Below are 27200 nucleotides of genomic sequence, written 5' to 3' on the forward strand. Positions count from 1 at the left end.
AGGTTATAATGTGTGAGAGGTACTGGGTCAACTTTTGGTCATTTTGGAGGCTTTAGTTTGTGATCCTGTTGAGCTGTATTAATTGATATGTTTCTCATATTTAGTCTACGGTTATTAATGAGCTAGGTGTACCTATAAACTGGAAACTTAGTGCACATGTGATATTTATAATATAATGTGAAGTATTAGGATTCAAGAGGTTAACTGAGCAAACAACGCTCTTGTTTTGCAAAATCCTTGTTGGTCATTAAAGGTTGCAAGTCCAAAATGAACATGCTTTTAATACTGATTATTCATTAATTATCTGGTTAGATAATTGTTTTTCATGCAGCTTGAATGTTGCCATCACTTGATCTGCGGAGAATTTTCCTTTCGTGCCAACAATAATTTGGGAGAAAACCTCTCCTAATGGTCTTTCTATCAGCAGATGGCCAGAAGCTACCTGCCAGCTCGGAGGAAGGAAGGACATCTGGAGAAATAAACGAGAGGTAAACAAAGAGAATGGCTAAAGAACAAACCACATGACGTGCTGTATGAACCGAGTCAAAAGAGGCTCCCTTTTCATCCTTCACTCCTGCTTTTTGTACACTGGCATGTCTCCTGGGTTTAACTAGAGAGGGTTTAATTGAAGCCAGTCTTGTGTGTGTGTCTGTGCATGTATGTTTGCAGACTCTCATTTATATAAATCCCAAGTTCCCCATCTGCCCACAGATAACACATATTTGGGCTCCATGCTGGATATGTTTTATGCTCTGGTTTTGCATTCATTGTTCTGTCGAACACCTTGGCATACATGCAGTATGTTCATGTGATTGTGTGACTTACGAGTACGTCTGCAAACACACATTTATACAAACACAAAAACACGCTGAGCATTTTGCTTACCACCATCTTGTTGAGGGAGACCCAGCAGTCAGATGGAAAGTCCTGTAGCATGGGAACAAGGAACTGGAGACAGCCGTCCCAGTGACAGAGCAGCAGCATCATACCAATCAGGTTGAATATTCGCATCACAGCACTGGCCAGGTCATAGGTCATGTGGAAGATCTGTCAGGAGGAGAGGAGATGGGCAGACAGGGAATTACAGACGTGGAGAGGAGAAGAGGCAGGGACAGATGTGTGGAGAGAATGGCAAATCAGTGGATTCAGACTGAATTCAAATAAACACTGAATCTGTTTTCACAAATAGTAGGTCTACATCCAGAATATTGTGTTACTCAGGACAGAATTTTAAACAGTGACCTTTTCTGTATGTCTTTCATCAAGGGAATTTTCAGTAGATATAGCTTTTAAAGTGGCTATAATCAATGTTTTTATAAAAAACAATGTATCAAATGACAGTGTGAAAGTTGTCGCTTGCATTGATAGACCCTCCACGGAGCTTTAAACAGACTTTCAGGTCATTGTTAAGCTGTCATACCTGCGAATTTACTGTTTACTGGTTCACTCTCACTGCTCTCATAGTGTCATTTGGGGCTGTAGCAGGCAGCTGTTTTCAGCAGAAAGCTCTAAAAACCCACATTACACTACCTGTTAGCGGCTAGCTAGTGAACATAATGAAGCATTTAGCAGCTAAAGAGCCAAATATTAGCCTCAGTAGTTGGTAGAAAACATATGTAAAAGTGAGTGAATTTGGCATCATGAATGATACTGTTGCCCTGTAACTGCTGGAAGTGTAAATTAGCAACTGTTTGCTAACAAGTTCACCATATCCACTTAAAGGTGATAACATGTTAATGTTGTGTTAACAACTTGTTTCTGCTCCCCCAAGTGACCAACAAAAAATCAGTTATTTCAGATTTAAATTCCTTAAACCAATCAAAGTGAGATTTCATTCCTTAACATCTCACTAACTACTAGCTAACAAATACAACGACATTGCATAATTATTCTTCACTGTTATCTGAAGCAGATAGTTTGGCTAGCATCCCATTTTGAATCAGTATTAACTGTTTTTTTTTCCACTTGGGAGCAGTGGAATAAGCGAGAATATTCAACCTATGGTTAATGCTGTACATAAATATGATTAGTGCAGCTCTAAGTAAAGCGGCAGCCTGGGAGGATGAGCTACAGGGATAAAAAACTCAATAAAACTAGTGTTTGAGTTGTGGTGAAACACTAGTTGGGTTTCCCAAGCTTTTTGTTAGATGTGATACATGTCATTCCTCCTCCGTCAGAGTCAAATAATGTGTCCGGCTGAGGTTCTAAATTATAACCAGGTGGGAAAAATGAACAAGAACAGAGTCTGTGGTCTGTATTCAGTCATGATAAAACCTCATCAGGCACTGATGAAGCTTTGATCAGCAGCCCAGGCCGGCCCCTCTCTGCTGTTTCTTAGCATTATCCGCCTCAGGTAAGGAGGCTCATTTGTGTGGAGCTGGTATTGTTGTCACCACCTTGTAAACACCACTCACTGTGGCTTTGTTGGCTATTGGCCAGGCCTTGTTACCAACTTGTGTGTGTGTGTGTGTGTGTGTGTGTGTGTGTGTGTGTGTGTGTGTGTGTGTGTGTGTGGGTAGTTTTACATGCATGTGTGTGCATTGGTGTGAAATCCTTGCCTTATTAGCTGAACCAAATGGATGCTTTGCTAAATCAAAAGCATATATCGCCACTTGGGACAGGAGAATAGTCGTACAAGGGAAGTGGGTCGGATACTGTGTGCATGTCTGCAAATAGTACATATATTTATGCATATTGGAAAGCCCTGTTTTATGCACCAATTTGATGGTTTCTTATATCCAAAACAAAGCCTTATTTCTCACTTGAGACAAGTGAAATCGTCCTACATCTGAAGTAGGCCAGATACTGCGTGTGTGTGTGTGTGTGTGTGTGTGTGTGTGCGCGTGTCTGGAGACGTGAAAGAGCTGCCTCTGTTGTGATTTCACAGTTTGGGAGCATACTGGTCGGGTGGTTTTGGCGACTCATCCCGTCACCTCAGAGGCCTCGCTGCTATCAACCCGCAGCTCACTTGTCAAAACCCGCTCTCCTACTAAACCCCGGGGTGCAAATGTCTCTTGTTAGTTACAGTGCCAACACATGAAGGCCAAACACTGTAACGTCTTACTCCATTGCGCCTGGCAAAAACTAATATTATACTCCTCTCGCTAATGTAGATGATTGTTGCTCATGTAGGTCTGGGCCTACAATGACAGGTTTACCAAATCCCATGAATTTCTGTGACTTTATCCAATGTGTAATTTGCATATCAGGTATATGAAACAACTTTAGCATTACGTGTCTTAGCTGTCTCTGCATTAAACATCTCCTCATTATGCTCCACATTTAGAATATCTGCATATCTTCAGCATTGGGTTTTTGTTTCTACTTGGTGGATTACATCCTTTTCAATTATATGTCGAGAATGGCAAAGACACTACGTTCTTAAGGTTTTCTGAGTACTGTATCTCCTGTAATGGCTAACGGCCTTCGCTAATTTGGAAAAGGACAAAGGGAAACACACTGTGAGGCCCTGCCCTGTGATTAGGAAGCATTCCCATCATGATTAATGAGGCTCCAGGACTAATGTTCCCCCCGACACCAGAACAGCACCTGGCCATGTGTCACTGTCAGAGCACAATCTGGGTCAAGGCACAATACTGTGACCACGACTCACAGCCTGAAATACACAGATAAAATACTTTCTGCCTCTGTCTGCTGCTGAGATTTGATCCAGACGATTCAGATGAAGACATTTAAAGAAAAGTAGTGAACTTGATGGAATTTTTACAGAAACCACAAATCTCCACCCTCATGCATACACTCCCACCCATTCACCGTCATTGTCTACCTCATGAAAAAGGTATGCCAGCAGGTGGAGAGCCTTGATACATGCTTCCTTCCTCAGGAAATTGCTCTGGTTATTCCCGACAGCGCTTATCTCCGCTGTTGTGTCGGCCGCAAAAAAAACACACACTCACACCAGTACTGTTACTCAGCATCATTTTGAGCCAGGTTGTTGTCCATTATTCTCCAGTCGGTTGGCCTACAGCCTGGCTAAACAGTGAAATCATCACAACTCTAAGATGCAGTGAGCTGAGCTAAGCTGAGCCGAGCCAAGCTGAGCCGGGAAGTGGGAAACCACAGCCAGCCACGTCTGGATCGAGCTGAGCAGAGCAGAGCTCAGCTCATCTAAGCTGATCAGGGCAAGTGCTCTGTGGAGGCAAAGGAGCATTCAGTTGTGTGTGTTTGAGTCAGTAATTAGGGTTCTCATCGAGCTCAAATTACCACTCTGTAATCAGAAGAGCGGTGGTTATTTTCAGAGTGAGGGAGCACACACATTTGATTCATAGATGCTTGGTTAGGCTAAATAGGGATCCTTAGTTTATATACAGACAAAAAAGCACACACAGACAGAGTAGACCGGGGGTTAATTGTGTTAATGTAGCAGAATAGAGGTATATGATAGATGATAATGCATCTATCTATAAATAAACATTATTCCCTGATGTGTAATGTAATCAGTGAAGCTTGTGTTCTTGCATTAGCCACTCTGTCAGAATCCATTTAAAACTGTTTGATGCAATTATTTGTCGAAATGCCACATTAAAGCAATGTGGAAAAGGTAGCTCTCCTAATGAGAAAAAAAAAAAAAGAAGACAATTAGCATCCCAGGTGGTTGTGTTCATTGCCTGGGAAATCCCTTTTCAGTTTCCCACTGATAAGCACAAATTAACTTTTTCATGAATTCTTAGCTGCGTCAGTACACTGGTTTAGGATGAGCTGTTATCCAGCTATAAAGCAAATTGCTGTACAACGTGTTAAAACCTTACTTTTTTCTGTGTCAGGAAGTAATTACACAGAGGAGGACTGTTTAGATATACCAACAGAATAACTTGTTTTCTGACATAAACCACTGTCCTGGAATCCAGTATGGTGTTATTATTAATGAGAGCACAGTAAGACTAGTTCCTTTCCTTTTTTATAAGCCAACACAATTCAAAGTGGTGGGGCAATACTTTGCCATAATATCCAAACCTGCGGCTTACTTCTACACTGAAACGTCAGTGATCATCAGTACAGCTCTGAAGGTAGAAGTGGTGATGATGAGCCTTTTGTTAGACCCGAAAATTCATCAGCAGGATTCATAATAAACATACTCCTGTGTGAACACTTTGTTATGATCTGCACATTCCTTCACATAAGAGTGAGCCATCATGATGTAAAAGTAAATGTTGAAGAAATGGCAGGAATATCGTGAGCAAGGGCAACAGACAGTATCTTATATGGCCTCAAAATGCTAGGTTTTTGAAGCTTATGCCCATATCAACATTTGCAAGTTTAAAAATAACCAGCTCTATTTATTTTCATAACAAAAAAAAGCAACGGGAAGAGACAAAAACTGTTCGTTTCATTTTCGGTGTCATTATTGTTTTATTGCTTTGCGCAGTAAAATTAGTTACTTTGTGAGATTTCAGTAAGAAACTAAAACCCTTTTCACTGCACTTCAGCTAAAAGAATGGAGAAAGATGTGATTGGAGGCAGAAATGATGTAAACAGATTAATATATTCTCATTTAGTCATTCATTCAAAGGTAAAAATTCTAATATAAATTGCAGCATAAAAATGTTTAAAATAGTGATCATTTTTCAAAGTCTTAATAGTTTCTGTGTATTTCTGTGTTTCTGTTTTTATTGATGGTTATTATGGTCTCAAATTTTAGTGCGTGTTACAGTTAGAAAATTATTTTTCAGCCGCTAAATATAAAAAACATTTATGACAGGTCTTGAAAAATCAAATTTGATGCAGTGTGGCCCAAAATGTCTGTTTATGTTCAGTGTGTTCAGTGTGGACAGCTGTGCAGACGGCTTAGATTAGTGCAACAATTACCGCTTCACAAACACGGCGCACAGCCTAAGACAGAGGTGTCCATTGTGCTTCACGTGTGTAGTCTGTGTTTCTCATAGTACAGCACTAATAGGATTTCCTCTTATTCATTAAAATGTGTGCTAGGCCCATACGCTTGTTTCGTACCCGATCTAGCTGTGACCATCAGGATAAAGTCATCAGTAATTATCCAACCTAACTGTTCCTCCCTTTAATGGTCACAGTAAAGTAAACCCCAAACCCTCCTTCTTTCCTTGTGATTGTATCATAAATGTTGAAACTCAGCCTACCTCCTCCCACTGGTGGATGTAACGGATGAGTCTGGACAGCCTCAGCAGGCGCAGCAGACTGAGGATCTTAGTGAAGCGGACAATGCGGAGCGCCCGGGCCGTCTTGTACACCTCTGAGTCAATCCCTTTCTCCACGATGAGAAAGATATAATCCACAGGTATGGAGGAGACAAAGTCCACCACAAACCAGCTCTTCAGGTACTTCGTCTTAATCTTCTTGGGGTCCAGGATGATCTCGGTGTTGTCCTCAAACACGATACCCGTCCTGAAGTTGAGCACCAGGTCCATGAGGAAGAAGGTGTCGGAGACCACGTTGAAGATGATCCAGGGTGTGGTGGTCTCGTCTTTAAAGAAGGTGATGCCCACAGGGATGATGATCAGGTTGCCCACCATGAACATCAGCATGGTGAAGTCCCAGTAGAACCTGACCGGGTGAAGCAGTGGGGACAGGGTGGTTAGAAACAGAGAGGAAGACTATAAGAAGTCAGATGCCAAACACACTCTGAAACCAAAGGGTGAAATAACACGATAGTTACACAGTGAAGTGCATGTTCTGAGCCAGTTTCAGCGTCTATGAACCACGTCTAAAACTGAAAAACGGATGTCTAGACACTCACAGTGTTGCTCTGTGCTGTGCATATCACATGCCACCAAAAACACTGATGGCACTTGATTTATGACCAGTGGTACAGTATTTCTAGCTTCTTCTGTATCGTGAAGCAATGCACTCTCAAGGGCCACACAGGCTTGGAAAACAGCGCCGCCCCTCAACCACGGTGAGCAATGGCTGATGTTTTATGAGGTGCCTGTATCGCCTCCCGGTGAGACAACCTATATCATCTGACTAAGGACAAGGTCAAACCAAGGACAAGCAGAGAGACAAGAACATTACGGGAAAGACAAGCTGGCTTGCCGAGTTCATTTCAAATCAAAGAACATTAGCCACGGATGAGCAGCTCTGAGCAGTGATCACAGCCACAGTTTTACGCTCCGTCACCCATATCCAGTGTTTAGTCCCTGTGACATTTATTTGTCTAAAACAGGTGTTGCGCAATAGCCAATCGTGCCACACAACTGACCTGTGATTTAGAATTGTAAGCACTGATTTATAAGAGTGACACCTATGTTTTTAGAGCTGAGACGATTAGTCGATTGGTTGATCGACAGAATTGATCAGTAGCTCTGTTCTGATCATTGTTCTGTTTTTTCAGAGCAAAAATGCCAAACACCCTCCAGTTCGATCATTTCCAAATGTGAGGACTTGCTGCTCTTATCTTAGGTGATGGTAAACAGAAAATCTTTAGGTTTTAGACTTCTGGTCAGACAAAACACGACATGCGAAGACGTCGCATTTGGCTTTATGAGACTGTGACTGTGGAAAATCTGAACTTTCACTATTCACTGACATTTTAGGAGCCGAACTGTTAATCCAATAATCAAGACAGTTACTGGCAGACTAATCGATAATAAAAAATAATCATTATCTGCAGCCCTGCTTGCTTTTGACGTTCTTGTTCGGAGAGCCTAAGTTCCACTGCTGTCCGATCAGCTGGAAGAGAGGTGGGAGACCACAAAGCAAAGGGAGGAACTGACCGAAGTGCGTTGCTGAGTCATGAACGTCCTATCGTTAAGCTTTAACAGTTACCGGGCACAAAAAAAAAAAAAAAAAATCGCCAGTGTGTTATGTGTTATGTGTTAAAATATTTTGATAGCAAAGCTGGGGTTGGGGTCTGGCCTCGGACCAGTCCTGTCTTAGGCATGAGAGAATTGGAGGAGCTGTCCTCGGTGCTGAAACAAATGTTCACACGCAACTTTTTCACCCTGACGAGTCAAGTTCAGCCTTAAGGCGCAGGTCGGTAAAGGAAGCCTTTTCTGAGGACACTTGCTTGTTACAAATACACTTTTTTCTTTTTCTTTTTTTTTTTTTTGCCAATGTAAGCAAGATTTTTTTTTTTTTTTTTTCCGGAGACCCAACTGGACTAGTTTAACCCGATGGCGTGCAACTCAGCCTCGACGTTGAAAACAGTATTTCTGAGAGAAACACACCCCCTTAAAAAAATGTGGAATATTAATCATTATCTTCCTGAACTGTGGCGACACGCGCCATCCTTTTTATGCATGGCTGAGATCAGGAGCATTTGCTCCTATTTGGACAAGTGTAACCTCTTTGGCATCAATTATTTAAGCACAGCAATAATATATATGAATAGGCGCATTTGTTTTAAATTTGATATGTATTCATTCGTACCACTGCGTTTATCCTTCCGGGGGTGGGGTGTATTAATAAGCATAGCCTGCTGTCTATTGCTAAGGCACAATCAATGGACAATATTCTACCTGCCATTATAAGGCTTCGTACTTCCTCGTATAAAGTTGTTTGATATCGAGAAGGGGAACCAACGTGTTACTACTGTCTCAAGAGAGTCACGCGGACACCGTATGCTCTTTATCGTCCATGCGGACCTCACTCAGTCTCCGTTGGACCCATACCTGAAGTCGCTGTATGGGTGGATAATCCAATTACCCGCTGACTTTACGCGCTCTTGCTCCTTTTCCACCGCCTTCTGGCTGCCAAACATGCGCAGGGAGAACTTGTTAACTCCGGGCTGGAGCATGGAACTAAACTGCCGCTGCATGTACGTCTGGTTCCCCCTGGAGTCTCCATCATCCGGCGCTATCTGCGAGCCGTCCTCAGCTTTGGTGAAGGTGACAGAATTTCTCGACTGTTGACTCAGTGTCTGTCCTTTGCTAGTTGGGGCGCTGGAGAAGGAAACTCTGGGGTCCTTCTTCTCCATCGCTGCCGCCGTCTTGACCTCGGCCCCCGGCCCCCGTGTCAGGGACCCCGGTGAAGTAACAGAGCCGTCCATGCTCGCAGCCTGCCCCTGGCCGTCTTCTTCTGCTGCTGCTGCTGCTGCTGCTGCTACGACTCCATCTGCCTGCTTCTCCTGCCTGGAGATGAGAGAGGAGAGGCTCCCTGAACTGGTCGGGTCCCTTCTACAGTCTCCGTTTTTGTTGCATATCATGCCGATGGCTCCCTCTCCTATCACGCCTACCTGTGAGACTGTGTCCCCTCCACTCCCGCGGTCTGACTCTGAGCCGTGTCGGCCGCCAGCGGCATCCCTCTGGCGCAGCAGAGCGGAGGATGTGCTGCCACTGGCACTGAGAGGTGCGGAGTCCTCGGCTTGCAAGAGCCAGAGCTCATTGTTGTTGGAGTTTTTGCGCGCCGCGGACGCGGCTCCGCCTCCTGGCGTAAATTTCTTCATCTCGGTTCCGCCGCTGCTCCCATGATCCTCGCATCCGGTCGAGCTGGGTACTTGGGGGTGGTCGGGGCTGCCGGAATGTGGGCTCCTCCTCGCCGATTAGCGGCAGACGGAGACAGACGGACGGACACTCCCGCACCTTGAACCCGGCGGCACTGGGCGGCGGCGGAGGAGGAGGAGGGAGCGTGGAGTTCAAAGCAGCAGCAGCAGCCCTCTGGTTTTGCGTTCACCGCACTTTAGGATAACAGCGCACCGGTGGCGTTGCTATGGCTGCAACCTGGCTGCTGTTATTGTGTGTGTGAGAAAGAGAGAGAGAGAAAGAAAGACGACAGCATTACCCTGGGTCTACAGGTAGCTTATATCAGAAGAAAATATCTGAACAAAAGAAAGCGGCTTTGTCAAACCAGGACACACCCGGCCTTATAGTGCAAATAGAGAGAAAACTCTGATCAGCTCATAAATAAACACATCCATATATTATCAATTACATAAATAAACTCACCGCATAGGAACAAGGAACGTCAGGGCAAAGGTTACAAATGAAGGTCACGAGAAACCGCCGAGTTCACCAGCTTTTGCCCTCCACTGGGCCCCTGATCTCAGATAACTGGATCCGAAGGGCTCATCGGCCAATGATCCGTGCTGCCATGGCCAGGTGATCGATAACTAGTGTACTACTCCACGTAGGCTTTCTTTACTGGACTGCGAGCCTCTATCAACAGCGTCTCGCTCCACGAAGGCTGTAGTGGCCGGGGCTCCCTCTCTTGGTTCAAAGGCTCCACCTTGTGGAGAAATCGACGCACTGCACTCTCTGAGGCCCCCCCCGTCTAACCGCAGAGCCTGCTGCCTGCACCAGCTCCCTAAGAGATGCATCCACCGTGTCGTTCTGCAGGCCTGATTGAAGTTTTTACCATGGTTCATAGTCATGCATTGCACAACTTCTTTTCTTTTCTTTTTTCTTTTTTTTTTTAGAGAGACTCAATATTCTGCTGCAGCTTTACATTTGGCTGAAGAACATTCCAGTGGGGCAATCATTTAGGCTTTTAAAAACCAAGATAAATCTGTTTCACACTAAGATAATCAGACATACCCACGGTACTACTGATAAAAAGGGAGACACAGTCCATGCTTTCTCCTCAATAAATCCTGATGGAAAAGCATGGCTTAGGACAGTTTTGGTAGAACATTTAAAGTCTTGTCTGAATTAACTGTAAATTTTGTTTTCCTAAAAGGAGATTGAGCATGTTTTTTTTGTATAGGGCTGCAGTGTGTACATTAACGTGAAAAGGTAGCTGCAGAGGAGTATCACATTCTAAAAACTAAAGCTTGCAGGGAGTGATTGGGTTTGTATGCTTAAAGTACAGTTTTCATTTTTTTAGTCTATTGTGAAACAGTAGTGAGGTGCACATATGTACACTGTATACAGTTTTTGCTTGCTGTAATCATTCCTCCTGTTCAAACAAGCTCCCTTCCTAATGCACTTCCAATGGAGGTGATGGTGACAAAGTCCGCAGTCCAACTTCTGTGTAAAATCACAATTCTCAAGTTAATCTGAGGATAAAATTAGCAGCTTCAGCAGTTCGAGTTAACTAAATCAAGTGGAACTCTACTAATGTTTGTCTTTTTCGTATGAAATTGCCATTTTGTGTTTCTATTCCTCAACTACTGCCCAACAAGGAAACACTGTCTGGGAAAACACAAAAGGGGGAATTTTGTACTGAGACTGTATCTTTGGAAGTCAACCACTTGACTCATCTAACTCGAAATGCTGAACCCAATATTAACTTAAGCTAACTTTTTCTAGCAAACTACTGCGGCTTTTGCCCCCTATCGCCTGCATTGGAAGCACACTAATAAGGGATATTTTGATGAAAAACACTGACAGGAGAAATGATTACAGCAAGCGAAACCAGTTTCAAGACAGACTTGAAAAGCTGTGAAGCTATCCTTTAAAAATATCGGTAAACATTTCAATAAAGTATGGATCGGGAAACAGCAAACACAACCTGAACTCTTTGTACGACTGTGTTGGGTATGCAGTAGTCTATGGAAATAAAGCTACTGTTAATGTTCCAAGCCTCAGATCCTCAGTCCAGTCACTGTCAGCTACAGACATATGGTAGCAGGCACTTGGATGTCGGGCTTACAAAGTCAACGCACCTTTAATTTTCTTCTCAGAACATTTTTACAAAGGGCCTCTTTTGTCTTATTTGTATTACCTGTGTTTTTGTAAGATGTATTCCCTGATAAGTCACCCTTTCATTTGAGTATAAGTTGAGCAAGTAAGCAGACATGTAAAATCAAATACCTTTATTCAGTTTGTGCAAGTTGTACAGCGGATGGTGTTCCACGTATCTGGAAGGTACAACAATTTACACAATTCTGGCTAGGTCTTTTTATTTGTGCAACTCTGAAATGGTAACATCCAATCACAATACTACTCAGGTTAAATGGTACATATGGCTTCTGAATCATCTACACAGTGAAGGGAACAGAGGCTACGGTCGAATGATTGCACCGAAGATGATTTTTTTTATTCAGATCACATGAAGTGAAAAAGAAAAAAACAAACAAACAAAAAAAAAACAAAAACCATCTTAATGTTTATCTGCCGTTTTAAACATCAACACGTAGTATTTACGTCAACAGAAGTTACATCTCTTGCACTTGGTCCTTAATAGATTTTCACTGTGGATGTGACAACAGCAACCAAAAAAAAAAAAAAAAAAAAAAAAAAAGATGACTGAAACTTCAATTTAAAATACGTGAATATTAAAATGAAATATAAGCATGATTTAAAAGGACAAAAGCTTTCCTACTAAACTAATTTCTTATGGCAACAAAACCTAGCAAACATAGAATTTTAGTAATTTCTGCATTTAATTATAAGTGTCACATTTAAATCTTGTTACAGGCAACAAAATGCAAAAAAAGACAAAAAAGAAATGGTGCTTGTTAAGGCGAAGTTTGCAACTCTGCTAAGGGAGGTTTGTGGTGGTGTACAGACAGATCAAACGCGTGAATTCAAACGCACTCCAGTCATTGCTATAAGAATGGCAGTGATGTATCAGGATCAAAAAATGTTTCAGATCCTCTAAACTGAACCTGTGTTGCTTTACAAGTCACCATTCCTAATTAGAGAATATAAAAGCAAAGACTGACAACTGTGAGGTCAGTGTCGGAAGCATTAGCAAGAACAGAAAATAACCACAAACTAAGCATTCCTCACGTGAACATTAATGATTTTACAACAAACACGCACTTTGCTAGAACAGCACTTAAACTCATGCAATATTTGCCCCAGGGCCTCAAGCAGAAATTATTTCACACTATGTTCTCTGGCTGCACAATATGGAGAAGAATATAGAAGAAAACAAAACAACAGGAAGTCATTTTCTTAAAACATTAACGCCCAAGCACAAAAAGGTACTTAAAATTGCAGGGTGCACAGTATAATGTGCCAGACAACAGCTGAATCCTGGACTGCCATCTGCCCGTCCGTCTAGGAAGGAAAAAAGGGGCATCAGTGAAGTACAATGCTTTTACCTTAGATAAAAACCTTGTGTTATTTTCACATGCAGGATGCAACTATATGGAAATAAAATTTGACTTTGTTTTTTATAGTTTTTTCCTACAACAACTCATGAATGGATAGTTACCCCGTCTTACATACGCACCTATTTCAGCTTCTAGTTAGAATTCCTTTGCCTCACATTCTTGTCTTTGTGGTTTGCAGTGGAATTGCTCTTCCTGAAAAATCACACAATAGAGCAAATATGAGTTCTGTAACAAAAGACAACATCCAAAGTGACAATCAAGGTACTAAGCTGCTGACAGTACTTACAGTGGAGCAGATCCTGAGTCATCATCTAGAAATGATCAATGAAGGAAGGCAAACAAAAACAAGAGTCAGTTGATAGCAGGTTTCATGTCTGTGACTGGTGTGAGTAAAACATGCCCCCTTTTCCACAGATGATGGAAGCAAATGTTATAACGTAACATCCTCGGCAACATGAGTCCAATGAGGTTATGATCAAATCCGACTAAACACAAACCGAGGCATGCCCACCTGTTGTGTTTCTGACAATGAATGATACAACAAAACCCTTAGAAGATCATTTATCAAGCACACAATCATTGTTTTTTGTTCTACAAAAAAAAGACATCACTAAATTTCCCTTAATGGACTACTGTATGTTTCTTTAGTACATCTGCAGTATCACTTGAAAACTGCCATTCATGAACATTTTTGTACACTGTCCAGAGGCAACTCTTAGCATCACAGAGGCTCATGCAATACAAGCAAAGGACACCAAAGGAACACTGCAGTGGCCATGTTGATATAAAAACAGTAAAGATCTTTAAACTGGCAGAGCTAACACACAACCTGGCATATATAGTGGATGTCTGAACACCAGAGCAAGAGCACGTATTCACAAGGTAAGGCAAAGTAACCTATCTCTGTGGATCAATGGTGAATGAGACAAATGGTAAATGGTATACTGCTCTTGAGAAGAGGGTTGCCTGTCATTTATCATGCATAAAGTACAAGATGCAGAAGGCATGCAGACAGAACGCTGAAACCTCTCACTTTTAAACCTATCCAATTCCATGTCAAACCATTACACTAGTTTGAGGGTGTCATTTGACTCTTTCATTGGCTCAAACACATGATTTTAAAAGGATCAAGAAATTAAGTGGTGAGAAAATACTTGAAGTTTTCCCTTAATTCAGATTGCAGGGCCAGTGAAAGAGTGACCAAATCTTTGAGCACATTCCTCTTAGAAGTGGTGACTACGAAAGCAGTTCATTCAGGCTCCCCATAGTTTTTTCCACGTGGTCATCTCAGCCCAACCACTTCAGTCCGACATGCAGTTTTGTTTCACTTACCAAAATGCAAAATCAGCAGCGAACAGAGAAGTAAAAATGTAAATAATAAAAATAATAGTTTCTATCACAGATTGTTTATACAGGGGCAAAAGCTAATTGCTGATTTTAATTCTTAAAACGTAAATAATATCAAAACCAAAGACAATAAGGGTTCATATTGAATCCATGCAACTACATTCCCTACATCTTCACCTAAAGACCAATGCTCAGCCTTAATAGTCTCCAACTTGCTACTGGAGGGCACTTAATCTTCTGAACTCACAGTTCAATAAACTAGGTCCACAGTTTAATGTGTTTGTATCCTTTTAGAAGTTAAATGGTTTAAAACAGGCTTCTTTACATTCTTTTAGCCACACATTATGCCAGAGGACAAGACTAGCCCACAAAAAGTTGAGTGCAAGTTGAGAAGTGGCCATATACACCTTAAAAATGTATATGTGTTTACTTTCTGGTGGGTATTTTCAAAGCCACTTTGGTAGCTAGCTATTCATGGTGTGAGGGTATTTTTTTCCTACTAAAACCTGTGATCGGTAAAATAGCAAAATGGTCACTAACTTTTGTAATTTACCAACAATTGTGGCCAGTTGATAAATATAATTTTCAGCTCGAGGTGGCTATTCAGAAAAAACAACAACACTGTAATAAAAGAAAAGTAACAGTAATAATAATACAGCGTTATTGGCAAATAGCACTACTGGCAACGTCATTGTGCAAACGCAGTGGTCTCATTGAAAAGAATGAGAAGGCAGTATTTTAATCACACAGTGCGGAGGTCGGTCTGAACACAGCCTAACAGTTGATCTAATACGTGGTGGTGTAGGCAACATGGCGTACGTACCGTCGTTGACCTCATCAGGCTTTCTTCTCTTCTCATAGATGAAGATGATGGTCACCAGGATGATGACCTCGGCCACAATGCCAAGGAAGGGCCAGAGAGCAGCCAAACGGCTACGGACGCGCAGGTGGATCTTGTCGCTGATTTTGCCAAGTTCATTGGTTCCATAGCAGATGTAATCTCCAATGTCATTTTGGATGCTCAGGTCATTAACGGTCAGAGTGGTCTTGTTAGGGGTGCTCTTGATCTCATATTTGTCATTAGTGCCATTGATGATAGGCTGAGGGTTGTGTATAAGCAACAAGTTTGTTAGACAAATAAAATGACAGATGTAACCATTCTGCATTATTTCATTTTAAAATTGGAGTACCCGACATGCATCATTTGCAACAAACAAACCGTCACAATATTAAGAGCGATTGAAATGTTTAGGTTCATGTTTTTTCTGGCATAGAAAAAAATATTCTAAAAAATTTTAAGATAATCAAAATGGCAAGCTCGAGAGACACATACCGTTTGGACACCATCTACCACTTTGGCCCAAGTCCAGTCAGTGGGCAGTGGATAGCCATGGCTCACACAGGCCATCACACCTTTGTCCTTCTCATTGCCATGCTCAGAGTGCTTGTAGGCCAAAACATGGGGAAGTGCTAGAGCAAGGACAGAAACACATATTCAAATTAGAATATGAAAGTTTGTGAATTAAACAAAAAAAACCTTGATCTTTTATCTCAGAGCAAGAGGCACCTTCACCTAAGAATTTGAAACATAATTCAATTACATAAAAAGGGGGTGATATAGGTTATTTAAATAACTACCTTCCAACATCAAAATTACCCTGCTTCGCAAAAATCCTGGAATCTTTGGTAAGCTACTACCTCACTCAAGTAATTTCTTTCAAGTCATTCTGTATTAAGACCGCATCAATCTGGATTTAGAGCTAATCACAACAACATTTCAACTATTACATTGGTCACAAATAATATCATCTGCTCTAGACAATAACAAATACTACGCTGCCCTTTTTGTGAGCCTATCAAAAGCATTTGATACAGATGATCATCCCTTCTTTTAAAAAGATTACATAGTATTGGTCTGGATGGAAAGGCTTGTGGTTTCGAAATGATCTGTTTGGGAGGCTTCAATGTGCAAAGTTGGTAATCACCCAGTCTGAGTTTTTACCAGTAACAAAGGGTGTGTTACAAGGATCAATTTTGGGTCGAGTTCTCTTCACTATTTATATTAACAATATCCATCCTTATGCAGATGACACTGTTGTGTATTGTATTGCTGACTCTGTACAACTCGCCATTGAGAACCTCCTTTAATGTTCTTCCCGAAGCTCTTACCGGTCTTCAACTGGTACTTAATGTAAATAAAACAAAATCCATGCTGTTCACTACTCAAAAATATTGATTATACTAGTTTGCATATATCCACTACAAATGGATGTAACATTGAGAGAGTCACTAAATATAACTATCTCGCCATTTGCCTCAATGAGAAATTTACATATTACATTAACGAGACAACCTGGTCAGCAAACTGTGCCAAAAAAAAAAAAAAAAAAAAAAAGTGCTACTTCTACAGAAACAGAACGTGCTTCCCTATGTTTAACAGAAAAATGATTGCAGAAGCAGCTTTCCTGTCTGTATTAGATTATGGAGATAATTTATAGAAATGCTGCACCCTCCACTCTCAAACCCCTAGACACAGTCCATCATTCTGCCCTCAGATTTATTACTGGAGCTAGCTATGGTATTCATAATTGTGTCCTCTAAGATAAGGTTGCTTGGTCTTCTCTGGCCGAGAGGCAAAACGATAATTTGTTTCTGTATATTTATAAAGGCCCTTGTTGGAAAGCTACCACCTTATATTGCAGTGTAGCTTGATTGGAACTCTGGAATTTATCAAACTCTCTCAAGTTCCCCGGGTACAGTCTGAATTTGGAAAAATCAGCCTTTTGTTTTAATGCCCCAACCTCTAGAAAAAACCTTCAACAAACTAAAAATTAATTCACTAATATCTTATCGGCAATTTAAAACCATGAACACAATCCATCCTGCTTCAGCTTGAAAAAGTAACTAATTAACTAATTTTATTACTTCGTCTGTATCTTCATGTTTTATTATGCCTACTTGCAACTGTTTTAATCTGATTTTATTTGAGTCTTGTCTGTATTTTCTGTCTTTTTATTATATCTACTTATTTTATTGTGTTTTATTATATTTATTAAGTATCTATTGTTTTACTGTTTTGTTTACTGCCTAATGTAATCTTGGCATCATTGAAAATGAGGGTTACTGTCAATGTATTCCCAAGGATTACATCAAGGTTGAATGAAAAAGTGAATGAACAAAACCAGGAGCTACATGTGTAAATGTTGTTTGTTATATTGACTTCCATGACAAATTCCCAGTTTTTTACTTTTTAAACATTCCTATGATGTTAAACTTTAACTTAAATTCATTATCAAACTGTCACACCTGTGATTATTCCTTTATCTGCCATTTGTGCATGCGAGACCCTGATTATCTCACTTTGACTCAGAATCGTTTTCCATAAAGCGCAAATCAGAACAGAAATTAAAAAACATTTGATGAGATCAGAGCTCATATCCCTTAAGTATCTTACAGAAATAGTCGTCACTCTCTTCACTAACCACAATTTTAAATCAAAATATTTTTATGCAAACTGGTCCTTCAGTTTTTCAGTCAGGTTGCTTAATCTAGCCCCAAGTGTACGACAAATGAAACGTATTCCATGTAAATCAGGAGTTCACTGACAATAGTTTATGGATAAATAATCCTTGATGTTGTTAACAAATGTGCACACCCAGATCATGGATCAGACCACCAGGATAGCCAAAGCATCACCTTAAATATTATCAGGACTTACTGGTAATAAAAACACATGATATCATATGATGCTTCCTGGAAAATGGCTGCCTAAACTTAGAAATAACCTAAATTATATACTTTATATACACTAGTTCCTATTCTGTAACTATTCAAAAACATTAAAATTGCAACCATGTTAGGTAAAAATCCAATGTAGACATGGACATGAACTTTGAAATGACCGAACTTACTTTTGACTTCAATTGTCTGCTTCACTTCTGGCTCAGTCAGGAAAACACATTCATACTTCCCACCAGAAGTGTGGGTGATCTTATCCAAGCTATGCAAAGAAAAGAATTCAGAATCTGAGAAACCCATCCCACACTCAAAAATAGAATAATGTATATTTTTCTATGCAGATCTAGAGACCTAGCATCTGGCAGGTATTGTAACCAAGTCTGCTGAGGACACTTCATTGACCGTGATTAGTTTTCCACTTAAGTAGAAAACCCACAATAGAACCTTGTTCATGCTCAAGAGCTGGGGGGTTTAAAATAAAGCTTCTTGTCCATGCAACAAATAGTTCAAATTTCCCCTAGTAATCACAATTGCACTTTTGTTTGGTGCTGCTGTCCTGTAGAGTCCTGCCTGCTCTCTCCAATGGGGAATTAAGGTCAGGGCAAGTGAGCACACTGCTAAGGGCGCTTATCCCTGCTGCCAAGACTACTAGCAAAGCTGCAAGTCTGCACCATCCATCTCTCTGCTAATCAAGAGCAGTGAATCCCTGAATGGCGCCCCTAGCTCTGCTGCTGATGGAGGCAGCCAGGGAGGAAGGGAGGAAAGTAAGAGGGGGAGGGATGACAGGCAAGCAAAAGGAAAAAGCGCAAGGGAGAGACCATCAGAGGATAGAGATAGCAATATACTGTGGTAACAGAGATAGAAATGGACAACATAGGAATCAAAGTAAAGGACAAAAGAAGGGAAATAATAAAGGCTAGCGCAAGTCATGTAAAGCAAAGATAGCTCTCTTCTAGGGTGAGGAATGGTTAAATTTCTTCTTCTGTTGTTCTGTCCATAATTCAGTCCATAAGACATCTAGAAGTACTAAAGCCAACTGGGATTGTCATTTTCTTGTAAAGTTCATTCACTCAGAACTAAAACATCACAGTTAATTCCTCTACTTTACCAGATAGTGGGAGTGGGACAGATGGACACACACACACAAAAAAATGACATATATATTACTATCGGAGTATGAGTGCCTTTATTGTGCCATAGTAACTGCAGGGCAAATGTGCCCACATGACACACTCGGGTGGATGCAGCTACTTACCGGAGAGATGTGTATGAAGTGAACTCAATGGACTTGGATTCGTCAATGAGTTTTCCATTGTGTAACCATTGAGATCCCTTGCTGTGGAAGCTAGACTCTGTCAAGTTGCAGCTCAGGACTGCAGAAGTCTGGTTGCTGACCTCAGAAGGTTCGGTAATGATGTTTGGGGCTTAAGATAAACAGAAGGGGAAAAATAAACAATTAATCATTCTTTTCTAAATTAAAAAGAATTCAGATTATTGGCATTAAAACAACATTTTTGAAGGTTTAGACATCAACCAATTCGTGTTTTAAGAGGCTTATACGGAATTACTTATCTCAAGGTATTGTAGTGAAATGTATCATCATCACTGGGGGAATAATTTTTTAGCTACAGTCCAATTTCCATTTTATCTTATGACACTCAACAGTTGTTTTCAAAGAAATTAGTGTTTCTATAGTCATGGACATACCATGTACATGATAGCCCTATGTCCTATGCTCACACTCACTGATGAGCAAAGAAAGAAATAAAATGTAAGAAGGGTGGAAGAGGTCAACTATGAAATCCCTGCATTTAATGGTTTTTCAGTTATCCTTCCTACTGTCACCAGGTTGTAAATATGGGTTGGGATACAACATGTCATTTTTTTTTGTTGAGGCAATTGTTGAGTGTTGAATTGTCAAGCGGAAAGATTAATTATCAACTATGTCCTTTGGATTTTTCATCAAAATTTGAGAAGTAAAACAAATCTGTTCTCACAAATTAAACAAAGAAATCAGTGTGACACAACTACATGCTCTGTACTACTGCACAGCACTTTCCAAGACAGGTGGAAAGATCTCCCCAGAATGGGGAGATCTTTTTCCAGACACTAGAATGCAGGGAAGTATAGGAGTTGTACTGGAAGCTAATAGATACAGTAATCTACAAAAGGTCATAGGGAAAAAGACTCTTTAATAACACGTGCAGAAGAAGCAACAAGTGGGGGGTTGACAAATTGTTGGCTTTTTCACCGTCAATCACGATAAATTGTAATAATGAAATGTTTGCTTCAATCGGTAATTCTTCCAAAATGATAATAATAATACTGGACCAAAAGGCAGAAAGATGCCCCATGTCTGAAAATCTAACCGTAATATTTAGTTGCCATCTTCTGTGCCTACAGTTCAGTAGGCTATAAGACACAGGAATGGTCTACAAGCATAAACAAAAGGGGTATTGCCAGTGTTAGTATCAATTATTGAAAATGGTAGCAAAATGAACATCTAGCAAGAAGAAATACTAATCAAGTAATCTGACAACCCTTTTTTGTTTTTCTTTAAATGAGAGAGAGATATATATATATATATATATATATTTTTTTTTTTTTTAATTTTAATTTTTTTTAAAAACACACACACACACACACACACACACACACACACACACACACACGCACGCGCACACTTTCCTGCAGGAGCCATTTGCAAATTTACAACCTTATGACCAGTATTATATACACCTAAACCTATCATAATGGTACCTAAGCCTTGGAACAAGGCAAAAAAAGGCATCAGATTGAAGACATGTTCTGTGTCAGGGAATAAAGGATTAGGGGGCAGCCCAGCCACGCTTTCAGACCAGGATTATACTCTACTGCAGGACAACTTTGGAGCTTCTGAGGAGAGGAGAAGGAGAGTGTATACTGGGTGAAGCAGGACGGAAAGGGAATTGGACCGGGAAGCATGGGAGTTGAGCGTAACAGGAGCTGAATGTCCAGGACGTCACTAATGAGGATAAAACAGCCAAACTACTTTGACCGGCATCTCCTCATGCTTCCTCTGCCACTCACTTTCAATCACAATAATGTTTGCCTGCGAGCGGATCCACTTGATTTTTGGCGTCTTCTTCAGTTCATTGCGGTCAGGGTCGTTGGAAGCGCGGCACTCATATGTGCCTGAGTCGTCAAAGGTGAGGCTAGTAAGGTGAATGGTGCTAGTGGCATGTGCTATATATGTGGCATTTATTTGTACACGGTCATCCCGTGCCCCGTCAAAGAGCTGGGTGAAGGTTTCATTAGGCTCTTGACCCTCTACAAACCACCACTGCACCTCAGGGATGGGGTTCCCTATCACCTCGCAATGCAGTTCTGCACTGTCATTGATCAGCTTCATCTGAGACAGAGGAGACTTGATAAACCCCGCTGAGCACCATTTACAGTCAGCCCAGCAGTCAGAGATTTTAAGAAATTTTGAATGTGGTGGGTTTAAAGCAAGCCAAGTGATTTCATGGATTGGTGATAAAAGGCAGCAATGGTAGAAAGACAAGCAAACAGGAAAGAGAAAGAAAAAGAAACAAAGTTAATAAAAAACAAATGAAATGAAAATATGAAAGTAAGCACATAGAAAAGGTGCACATCAGAGCAACATTTTCAGCCAATTACTTTGAGAAATGTTTTGATCGTTTCTGGTACCCTGACCTATAAACCAAAAATAAGAAATGGAACATGAAATGTTATTAGGGATGACCCAAGTCTATTTCAGAGTGCAGTGATAAGACATACACTCAGGTTCCAATTTATTATGGACCTCTAGCTCATACAATTTTACTCTGGCCCCGCAATAAACCCTACCTTCATGAAGGTTATAATGTTTAGTTTTTAATTGAAGGAAGGTGATGACTCTGTGACGATCATCTTGGAAGCTGTAGTTTGTGTTGCAGTTGAATTGTATGTGTTAAACTTGGAGGCATTTCTAATATTCTTTCCACCCCATTCATACAGTGGCTCTTTATGAATGTTTGTTCCGTGCAAAGGCTTACTTAGTATTGGCACTTACTCAATAAGTGCCAAGACTATTAAGACTTTTGAGACATCCCTAAAAGGCAGCTATAGCAAAACAACAACCACAACAAAAACAAAAAAAACAAAAACATCAGAAAATTAAAAGCATATAAGAGCATTCCCATGAAATCAAAACAATGTGGAATGAATGAAACAGAACATGAAAAGCAGATGTATTTGAAATGAAAAACATTTCACATAATAAAATTAAATTAAAAATCCATGAAAGTCTTAGGACATGCACCAAGCATGGGCATATAGGCTTCTCTCTGCTTTACCTAGTGTCACCAAACAGCGGTTAGTGCGTTAAGTTAGTCGAACACGTCACTTGCACCTATTTTTCAGGACATTCATGCTAATGATTTAATGGAGGCCATGTATATGACGTCAATGTACACTGAGGTCACCACGGTCACTCTCCAATGAGCATCAGCGATCAATGCATTCATATGGGGAATAACATCAAAAACACTTGTATTTTAAGTTTTGCACAACTGACTGTACCAAGCAGATTTAGGAAGGGAATACGTGTATTTCTTTTGAATGAAATATGAAAAAGCTAAAACAGTCTGGAAAGATGAACTTATGGAAAGATGATAAGAATATCCTCTGACATGCTGGTGATTTTGATTAGGCTGTCAAATCCTGCTTTAGTGTGGCTGTTTCAGGAAACTTATTTTCTGGCTACGATTTAATGCTCACAAACCACTGCCTGTCTTGTACATCATACAATGTAACTTTTCCGATGGCTTCACTTCTTTAGATATTCGGTGCCTTCCCAGTATTGCAGTTCTCTGCATTCATAGCAGGCAGAGTGGATTTGTCTGGCCACTCAGTGGTGGCTGGCATTATTGATTTAGGTGGCTCCAAGGAAGAATAACATTCTCACACCACAGGCCAGAGCACCGCGAGGATGTTCCCCTCCTCTCAGAAACGTTTTTTACCTCAAAAAAATAAATTTAATTAATAAATAAAAAAATGCACACCCTTTTTCTAAATTCCCTTCATTAAGATATACTTAATTTTGTGTTCGGGATGATCAATTTAAAAAAAACACTTCTAATTAAATCAAGACAAAACAAAACAGAATTGTGAACTTGTCAACAAGAACCTCAGTTACTACATGTATATCAAGTAACGTTTCTAGCTTACAGTGGCTATCCCACCATTACCAAGGTCACCTTCATAGCACATGCTGTATGAAAGTTCAAAATTAAATATAGTCTGGGCCCCGGTCCACACTGTGATTAGATGTAAACCACATGAATCTTGACAGTGCAATTTACTGTAACCCTGTAACACTCTGCTCTATAACAAGAGAATCCCTCCATGTGTTCACAGCCCTTTTAAAAGAACAAATGTCATCGCCAGTATGCTACGCTTTACTGTACAGTAAACAACAGGCTAAATAGCCTGCAACAGCCTGAAAAATCAATAATTTTAGCATACAGGAAAAAAAAAAAAAAAGCTTAAATATTTTATGGAATTCAGAGATAGCGTTAAGCACAAAAAAGTAGAGAGGAGCAAATAAACCCATACCGTGTGTATACATGCTTTATCTTCTTCATTAAAAGGCTTGTTTGCATTTTTCATTCAACACGCTGGTTGAAAATTAACAACTACGATAAGAATTTAATCAGCCTTTCGAAAGGAGAGAGGATATGCGAAGACTAAAACTTCAGGCCATTTTCAACACTCCTATAACAAAGTATTTTGAAATGTTCATGCTGAACAGGAAAAAGTAGTACAATGAAAATGGCCTTTCCAATAGAAGATGGATGCAGGTGGTTCCAACATGATCAAAGAAGTGAAACACTGGGAAATGGACGCATTGTTTAAAGAGGCCATTTCAAGCTTTCATATCAGTCCTGCATTTTTCAGTCAAGCTCAATGTTTGGAAATAACTAACCTCTGATGAGAGGGCAAATACTTGTCACTTTCAGCCAATATAAATATATTTGATGTGACCTCAAGTTTTAAGTCTTCTTGTCCGTATTTGTGGAGTGCACTAATCAAGTAGTAGTAAAAATTCAGCTGTGGTGACCCAGCACAGAACTGTCACCACTGTTGGAAGGATATCAACTCACACACCCAAAAAACAAAAAAAGGACTGTCACTGCAGGTTTTTATCATAAGAGGATAATTGAAGTGAGAGCAGGTTAAGCAGCTTGAGTCTCAAAATGATGGTCAATAGCAAAATCAGTCTGTATTCAACACCTTTTACCAAATTGGGAAAAAGATCAAGTACTTAACATATGTGGGGAAAAATGGCTTTCCCTGCTTTTTTCCTCACAAAGTAGCCTTACTTACCTGTCTGCCTCGTAACCTACTTTTCATGCCAAAGTTAAGCTACAAAAGAAGCTGAAACTCTAGGGAAATCTAATTTTACTTCTGATCTACCCCGGAGCTGGGTTTACCGAAGCGGAAAAAGATCAAGTAGCATGAAGGGTCCTCATATGTGTTTGGCTAATGTGCTCATCCATGTAACATTCATAAACAGTCTGGTTGCTGGTACAAACCCTCTGCAAAACTAAACTTAACCTAATTTACCCATGGTTTACGAATAAAAGTCCATAATTTCACAAGGTATTATATCAGTGCATGTACTTGCCTCTCTCTCTTAACTGAGTTGGGGTGATGAAATACTTAAGGGAAATGAATTGGTTTGGGTATTTGTAAGTGTACTTATAAGACTGTGAGTGACTCTTTCACTGTTTAGACTCAAAAAGGTAGACGAATTAAATTTATTAAAGCAATTTCAACATTGCTAACGTTAAATTAGCAACATTTTACATAAAAAACACACATTAAAATCCTGAATCAGCAACCTACGTGTAAATATTGTATAAAGTGTGCGTGGACTATTATTATATTTTAAGACAAGCTCACTCGGGTGCTCATTCTCAGCCAGTCAAGACAATAACTGTTAGGTAGCTTGATAATATAACCGAAAAACTGCCACCACTTGTTTTCCTAAGATAAAATAAAAAATAAGTCATTAAAGTACTCCTATGAATACTGCATCCACTTAATGCCTGGGGACATTTCAGGTGTTACCACTGAACATTCACTAAAGAGATGTGTTAACTACCAGTTATTAGCCACAACAGCTGTCTCCGCAACGCTGACGCGCATGTCCGGTGACCAACCCATCGTTGAACGGAGTATGATCGCTGTAACCAAGCAAAGAGCTATGTATCAATAACATTTAGCTCTTTATCGAGCAGCCTTGGTCAGTGGCGACCCGATTCGACAAAAAAAACCTACCGGAAGCAGAAGGGCTAGCGACGGGTCATCTAATAACGCACTACAGCAGAATATTGGCAGGAAGCTCAACATACTGTGTTGTGACAGCTAATACACATGACCCTGATGGGGTCAACTAGCTCACTGAATCGGACAATTTATGACCGTTTCATCAGAACGAGCCACCAATTATCGTTACGTGGGTGAAGCTGGTAATTCTAGCGTTATGAGCCAGGGATCCGGTTCCTTAAAGTCTGTAAAACACGCACCAAAGACTTAAGATTAGGTTACCAATTCGATGGTTTTGGGGGGAAAAAATAGCCTCGTTTGATGAAAACGAGAGTTTACGTTTACTGCTAATGGATAGCAACCGTTCGTAACGTTACGCAACTGCGGTTGGTACAAAGGTTACAACAAACAAACGTGACTGGACCGCCACACATTTCTAGATCAACGTTAGAGCTCACATGATCGATCACATTTACTGACATTTGTCAAATACCGACAACACTTTCTGGAACATTTACAGACGAAAGTTATTCAAAAATATCCCATTCAGTGTTAATGCCGTTTAAACGCCGCCACGAAACGGCCCGAAAAGCTTTTGAGACTGCAAATTAGCAAAATGTGCCGCTAGCATTAACGCTTCGCCTAATGGAGCTAATGTTAGTACGTGACGGTGTCTTACTGCCACTGGATGAAGGCCTTTATGTTTTGTATTAGCAGCGGCTGTAAAAAGGTATTCGACACCGAAAAAAATATCTGTCGCAACGTTAACAAAACGGGAGTCGGAATACACAATGAATGTTCGTCGTCGGGGCAAAGTCTACGTCTTCGACCAACATGGCTGACACCAAATTCTCACCTGTGGACGCATTGGCTCTCCAACAGCTCAACAGAAGGGCACTGACAGCCCACAGTAACTTCATGGCTCACAATTTAGAATTTACTAAATCGTGGAAGAAATGTCAAATACAGCGGGCTGAATCTTCTTCTTCCTCCTCCTCCTCCCCTTCTTCCAGCAGGGATGTAAGAGCTGAATGTCCGGCACTGGAGCCGATGTAGTTAGCCGTCCTCTACTTGCACCGAACGCACACGCCCTGATCAGCACGTACACATGACGTATACTTTAGAGGCGGGGTCGCGTCAAATTAGTTACGTCGGTCTTCATCTGAAGTCTTTTAAACTCATTCAGTGATCATATTCTTGCATGATTTGGCAAAAATATAGAACCAAACGGGTTTAAATTACCATTTCTTTCTGCAGTCTCACCAAATTAGAAGCAAAAATAATGATGAGGTCAAAAATGAATCATGATGTCACCATTCAGTAGCGTTGGACATTTAAGATTATCCACATTTATATTGCATATTCACAGGCCTAACATACATGTCGGCCGTCTCAGTATTGTTTTTAAAGGAAAATCGCCCAGATGTCAGCGTCCAAAGAGCAAAAACTGCCAGTGAGTGCAGGGAAATGTCTGCAGTATACAAAATCTGAATTATGAGGTTTCATCTCCTCGGGTTAAAATAAATAACTCAATTCTAAAGCGCTGATTGCTCACAATACTATACAGTATAGGTTTGATCCCTGTAAAACTGAGACAAAAACAGATTACAGCAAGCCGTTCTTTGTCATGTAATTCACTGGGTTAGAAGAAGTTCATTCATCAGGGATAGGGCATTACACTCGGCACACCATTTAAGAAACTTGCGGTGACAATTAACCACATGGATCACAACTGGAGTTTGTAAAAAGTCACATTAAGACATGACACAATTGAAATACTTGCAGAAGACATGTTGATAACAGAAATTGTGCAGTGGGGTTAGTTGTCACGAAAATGGACACTTGTAGAAGGAACAATGAAAATTAAAAC

The 27200-nt window shown here is 40.5% G+C and overlaps 2 protein-coding genes across 2 annotated transcripts in view; both read right to left on the minus strand.

Annotated features, from left to right (window-relative positions):
* hcn2b (hyperpolarization activated cyclic nucleotide-gated potassium channel 2b) overlaps window positions 1–9400 on the minus strand; it is a 43442-nt gene extending 34042 nt beyond the window's left edge. The window contains exons 1-3 of the mRNA XM_040128381.1: window positions 8604–9400; window positions 6114–6537; window positions 886–1047 (exon numbers count right to left, since the gene is read on the minus strand). Coding sequence (XP_039984315.1) covers window positions 886–1047; window positions 6114–6537; window positions 8604–9376 — 1359 coding nt within the window. The 5' untranslated portion in view covers window positions 9377–9400. The remainder of the gene's footprint in view (window positions 1–885; window positions 1048–6113; window positions 6538–8603) is intronic.
* Window positions 9401–11668: 2268 nt separating this feature from the next.
* On the minus strand, window positions 11669–26430 carry bsg (basigin). The gene is made up of 8 exons (XM_040128382.1): window positions 26187–26430; window positions 19272–19440; window positions 18190–18278; window positions 15612–15748; window positions 15102–15378; window positions 13218–13242; window positions 13051–13123; window positions 11669–12875 (listed from the first exon to the last, which is right to left on the minus strand). The coding sequence occupies exons 1-7, from the start codon at window positions 26248–26250 to the stop codon at window positions 13063–13065; spliced, it is 822 nt and encodes a 273-aa protein (XP_039984316.1). The 5' UTR covers window positions 26251–26430; the 3' UTR covers window positions 11669–12875; window positions 13051–13062.
* Between the last annotated feature and the right edge of the window lie 770 nt (window positions 26431–27200).

The sequence above is a fragment of the Xiphias gladius genome, chromosome 6 (assembly GCF_016859285.1).
Source record: "Xiphias gladius isolate SHS-SW01 ecotype Sanya breed wild chromosome 6, ASM1685928v1, whole genome shotgun sequence".
Classification (NCBI taxonomy): domain Eukaryota; kingdom Metazoa; phylum Chordata; class Actinopteri; order Istiophoriformes; family Xiphiidae; genus Xiphias; species Xiphias gladius.